Source organism: Sturnira hondurensis, unplaced genomic scaffold (genome assembly GCF_014824575.4).
Source record: "Sturnira hondurensis isolate 20B ecotype Veracruz unplaced genomic scaffold, ASM1482457v3 Scaffold0018525, whole genome shotgun sequence".
Taxonomy (NCBI): Eukaryota; Metazoa; Chordata; class Mammalia; order Chiroptera; family Phyllostomidae; genus Sturnira; species Sturnira hondurensis.
This window is the reverse complement of record NW_028091156.1, coordinates 7,452,138-7,458,137: the sequence shown is the minus strand read 5'-3', so window position 1 is coordinate 7,458,137 and position 6,000 is coordinate 7,452,138. Positions and strand designations below refer to the sequence as shown.

The 6,000-nt window shown below is 40.2% G+C and overlaps 1 protein-coding gene across 1 annotated transcript in view; it reads right to left on the bottom strand.

The window, feature by feature from the left end:
* Positions 1 to 707: 707 nt before the first annotated feature.
* GPATCH2 (G-patch domain containing 2) overlaps positions 708 to 6,000 on the bottom strand; it is a 122,008-nt gene continuing 116,715 nt past the window's right edge. The window contains exon 10 of the mRNA XM_037069494.1: positions 708 to 4,493. Coding sequence (XP_036925389.1) covers positions 4,264 to 4,493 — 230 coding nt within the window. The 3' untranslated portion in view covers positions 708 to 4,263. The remainder of the gene's footprint in view (positions 4,494 to 6,000) is intronic.

Genomic DNA, 6,000 nt, shown 5'->3' with positions numbered 1-6,000 from the left:
CACTCACTTAAACAAGATCTACTTCGTTTTTAGGGAGAAAAGATAAAATGTTATCAATATGAGATGCTTCTTAGAGCAAACAAACTCCATGCTTTAATGAGTATTATAAAATATTTAAAATCTCCAGGCATGTTTATGAGAAACATAATTTCCCGGAAGGAGACAGAGTGGCTGTGGTATTTCAAGTGGCCAGAGAGAGACCTGTACTTGCTCTTTTAGGATCCTAGAATCTCCGAGTGGAGAGACCTTAAGGCAGTTACTCTGGCCCAGGCTCAGAGAAAACAAACACAGGAAAAAGTGGTAGAAAGGTCACAAAAAGCTGAATCAGTGTGAGTCAAAACTTTCTTTAGCATTTTTTTCCCTCTAAAATGTTCTGGAAACTACATTTTCCAGGGCTTAGAGATGAACAATGAATTGAACAGCACCGTTAAATGTTCATGGTAAATAGGTAGCAATTTGAAAATAATTTTAAAATATTTTCAACTTTATTTTTTATTAGTTTTAGAGGAAAACATTGAAAGCACAAAGACAATAATTGCTTATAAATAACATTCTTAAACATTAAGTTTATTCTTTCATTCTTGGTTGTATCATTAATACAGCTTTCTACCAAAAAAATAATACAACAAAAACAGTCAAAACGTTCCTTGCTAAACAACTTCATTTTACAGTACTAGTTTCGATTACTTTTTATTTTAAAGAAAGGCAAAATACAGGAGGAAATGGTTTTAAAGAGCATGTCACCAGTGATTTTTGTCTTTTATGAAATATCGCTCAAAATGAAAATATATTGAGGAGAGCCATTGTTAGTTCAGTTATGAGAATATCAATTCACAATGTTAAAATAGATGATAAAATGCAATATTTTGCAATTATGTATGTCAATTGCATACTTATGCGCCTTGTAAACATACCTATATTTATACGTTTATCTTTAACCTTAGTGTCTTAACTTCTCTTTGATAACCACAGTTCAAGTAATAAAAAAACCTATGTATTCAAAAGCTAAGACCAATTAATTGGTAAATATTAGTTAGCAGTGGATTTTCTTTTAAAAGAGTAACATATATTTTAACAATAAAAGCAAACAAATCTAAGGGAAACATAGTTTTAATAACTATGTTTGAGGAGAAGAAGGAAGTAGGGAAGAAAAGGAAGGAAGGTCAGAAGGAAGGAAGGACAGATGGACGACCCCAGCACACAGGAGGGTCAGTTTCCAGTGTAAGAAGTGTAGAAAGACAAGAAGTCGATTTGCTAATTCATGCTCGGCCTGAGCATGGATAGTTCATTAGCATGAATTTGCTGATTCATGGATAATTTGGGTAGTATGGAAGAGACTTACGCACTCTTCTAAGATTTTTAGCACAGCTGATTAACTTGATATGAGGCTTTAGATACTGTAGAATGGAAGAATGGTTTTATGAAGGGGCAGAGAAAAGTCTTACCTTTCCCCGGAGATGTGAATGATACATTCTTAATTATCAGTTGCTTTGGATGCTTTGGGTGCTACAGATATAGTAACCGGTAAAAATTACCTATAACTATATAGAACACATAAATAAACGAGTGGATTTCATATCTTGAGTTATTTAATTTTCATTCAAAATTCCATTTTTAAATTGTGCTCACTTCTCCAGTGAAGATCAGGTCTGTGTTGATGTCTCTTAAGGACCGGATGGGGCGGGAGGTGTGTGCCTCTTGCGAGTGCCTGTGCACAGCGCCGGGAAGCCTGGTGTTGGCCCTTCTCCAATTTGAGAATCGAGTCATGCATCAAGTCCTCCGTGAGCCACATAGAGGGCTCTAGATGTAAAGATCTGGACCTTTCTTCTCTTGGCAGAAACTCTACAGTTGCATTTTTATGGGGATGGAGGACCAGAGGACAAAACCAAAGTGCAGCAAGCATCTTAGTGGTGTTGCTTCAGAAGACTGGTACCCGACAGCCGTTTAGGAGGGCAACGATGAAAAAGCATCTGTGGAGATGCACTGTTTGGTGAAGGAGTCTGCCTGTGCCAGCTGGTGTCTGCTCTGCTCCTTTCCCTCGCAGTGTTAGAACCTGGCGAAATGCAAACCAGCCAGGTTTTCAGGAGTTGGGGATCAATCTCAAAACAACCTCATGGTGTGTTAGCAGTGGCTCCCAATTTGGCTCTTCAACCTTCAAGGGTTTTAGTAGATCTTCAGGATTTATGGAAGAAAATTCTCCTTTGCAACAGACCCTAGAACACTATAAACTACAATAAGGAAATTTTAAACTGCTATACAGACAAAGTTTCTCAGCTTCCCCTCCCCTTACACTGAAAGACTATTTAACAGAAATCAATTTTTTAAATGGCAAATTTCTAAGTAATCATACAGCAGAGTTACTTTATCCAATAAGAACACTTCAATGCTTCAAAAGATTAACTCACCTGGTAGTGTGTAGTTTTTTTTTAAATCCTGTCCTCTTACTACAATATCCCCAAGGAGATAATGCTTAGAAGAAATGTACATATTTGGCAAATGATTAAGTTTTTCAAAGATCAGGCTACCCTTCCTCTCTCTGCTTGGCAGTATTTTCTTTAGGGGACCATCTGCGAACAGTCTATGACGTGCACAAACCCCTGTCTCTTCTTTAAACAATTCTTGGGGATTTATAAATTTTCAGAAATCTGTTAGAGCAGAGCACGGAGGAATTTCAGGGCACTGAGACTGCTTCGTATGACAATACTATAATGGTACATACATGTCATTATACGTTTGTCCAAATCCATAGCCTATACAGCTCTGAGAGTGAACCGTAACACTGTGAACTCTGGTTGGTAATTTGTCATGTAGACTCATCAAGTGGAACCCATACCACTCTGGTGGGGGATCCTGATAATAGGGGAGGCTGTGCATGTGTGTGGCCAGAGGGTCCATGAGAAATCTCTGGACCTTCACCTTAATTTTGCAGTGAACCTCAAACTGCTCCAAAAAAACCAAAGGCTTAAAAAAGACACCATAAGGGTGGTTCACATGTGTTATATTGGCCTTTACTCAACCAATAAGTCATTAAAACAATGTTATTAGTCCTTAATAATGAAGGTAGTAACAAGTCAGCTTCTTCTAAACTAAGAGACTTTAGAATCTCTGGGATCATGAAGCAGGTGGTTCAGAAACAGCAATATGAGGCACGTAGTAGGAGCGACTTGCTTTGTGTGGTTTTAAAGCAACTGCCAAGATGTTGGAAGGGCCAAGGTAGTCACGTTCATCTTTGTTCCCCTCGTAAGTGGGTTGGATCCGTGCCAGAAATCTGCATTCTTGGGAGAGCCATTTAAATCTTCAAATACATGGATTCAATAGTCTAACTTACACCGAGAGTTAAAATGTAAAATCAGTTTACTACAGTTGAGTTGATCTTGAAAAAAATATCAACCTTCAGGAAGAGAGAGAGAGAAGTCAGTCTGGATTAACAGCATTTACAGTTCAGTCAGGATGAATTCAAAAAATACATTTTTCTTGCAATAATTATTTTATGTTCTCAGTGAGGTAAAATGTATAAAATATGCACTAAAGTAACATTGAGGGCACTCTGGTGATAACAGTGATGAGGTTTATTTTTGTCAAAATGTCAGAAGGAAACATTGGCTGTGGTTGGTCAGCTGGGAACTTCACACTACGTTGTCTGAGGTTAGAAGATTAATGGGTGCCTCTTCCCATTACAGCACACACACACACACACAGACACACAGCAGCCAAACTCAATCGGTATAAAATCAACAAGCCTTGCGATCGATCAGAGATTTGTTTAGGGCTTCACTGAAGCAACGGTGGATTTTTGAGCCACCCTCCACAAGGATGACACGAAACACAACCTTTCCGACCTGTCCCACTTGAACAGCTCAGGAGTGTGCTCACGTTTGTCCCCGATGCTGCGCGCACACACACACACACACACACACACACATACAGGCACACGCATCCATGAATCAAGCTAAAAGCATTAGACATTATTGGCATACAAAATCAAAATAAATAAGAGAAATGAGTTGTTCTTTCTACCCACAACAGCTGAAAGTCGACAAAAACATGTAAAAGGGCAAGGCTTGTCCGATAGCACCGTGGACTGTGATGAAATTGCATTTCTATCACTGTGGTCAGACTGAATGTAGTTAGGAAGCAAGAGCGGCAAGTCTGAGGCCAGGTCCAGAGATTTCTGCGTCAAGGACGGCAGCTATGTTGCCATTTTAGAACAACGGATGGAGAGACCATGAATAAAAACTGGGGACCGTTTCTTCTTGGCTTTCCTCAGGCAGATTTTCCAGAGGCGGGGATGGTGGGGGTGGCGGCTGCCGGGTTGCTTTTCGGTAGAGGAAATCCCAGTCCTAATCCTTTGGGCCTCTGCATGGCTCGAATTGGCTCTGCCAGCCCCTTGCCATCGCGTCCGAGGCCAGAGCCAGGGGTCCATCCCATACTCTGGAGCATTCGGTTCCCGATGTTGTTTTCGGAGATGGGCTGGGCGTTTTCTCCCACAAACCCTGAAATCGAAAAATGACAGAAGACATTAGTACTGACATGTGTTCTCAGGCTGAGAACGCTGGTTTCTTTTCAAGTTTTTCTTTCAACAAGGTACCCAGGAGGGGAGTGTCTTGTTATAGTTGAGAGATCAGTGGAAAAAAGAGCTTGGCTAGAGTTTCAGCTCTACCACTTAACAGAGGATTAAGCTACCCCCACCACCCAGCAATTGCTACGGGTTTATTATATGAATTTCAAAAAATGAAGCTTGGCTGTGACCTTATCGATAGTCACATTCCTGTTAATATCACTGCATTTGAAGAACTTTATATTTTGCTTTTTCAACTGTGGTTTGCATTCAACACTATTTTGTATGCAGGGTGTCTAACTCATGGCCCAGGAGGGCTGTGAATGCGGCCCAACACGAAATCGTAAATTTACTTAAAACATGAGATTTTTTTGTGTGTATGTGTGTGATTACGTGTCGCAATGTCTTTAATGTGTGGCCCAAGACAACTCTTCTTCTAGTGTGGCCCAGAGAGGCCAAAAGGTTGGACACCCTGCAACACAGTGGTTGGACAGTCATGTACATTATAAAGTGCCCCCCCCCCAATATTTCCAGTACCCACCTGGCACCACCAAGACTCATGGACACAGAGAGCAGACACAGAGAGCCACAGGGGGGCTGCCGTAGGGGCAGGGGTTGGAGGGCTGGGTATAAAAGGGGAAGGGATCAAGGAGTGCAGATTGGCATATAACAATGTAGAACATGAACCTTTTACTTACGAAAAATAAGTAAGAAGGCCTTATGTCAAAGTGCTTCCTTAGTATGCAAACAAAAGAAGACATTATATTTTTCTTTTGAAATCATGATTACACTGGTGACCAAGGTAGATCTCCAAGGTGCCTAATTTTCTACTGAATGGCCACTAATCAGCTGCACTGGGCTAACCAGGGCACTGGTATCCAGTCCCACATCCCTGAGTTTCTAGTGATCGCTCCGAATTAACTGACTTCCATCTCTGAGCTGAAATCAGGTCAGAGTTCTGATGCTCCTGTCGGCTACGGACTTGTTTAAGCACATTGATGATGCATGTGCTTGCAAAAGTTCAGATTTAAAATTTAGTATTTAGGAAAAACACAAGACCCATTCAAAATCTTCTTGCAAAACTGTGGAAGCACGGTCACCGTCCGTTCCAAAGTGAACAGCAAATGATCATTGATTTGCTATCACGATTTTAAAAGGTGGATACTTCAAGTATGATGGCCTAGGAGAGTTGTGTTTTTATGTAGACAGAAAAGAATCCACTCTCTCTGGTGTTTTTGGTTTTCTGTAAACTGGTTTCACTTCTCCTCTTAGTGGAAATAAAATAAAGCATTATCTTGTACTTACAAAATAGAAACATAGGAGAAACATTAAATTTCTCAAACACTAACTCTTTCCACATAGAAACACTGATTCATGAAAAAGCAAAACAAAACAAAAAAGCAATGGCTTTTGTATGCAACCTTAAAAGAAGAAAAACAACA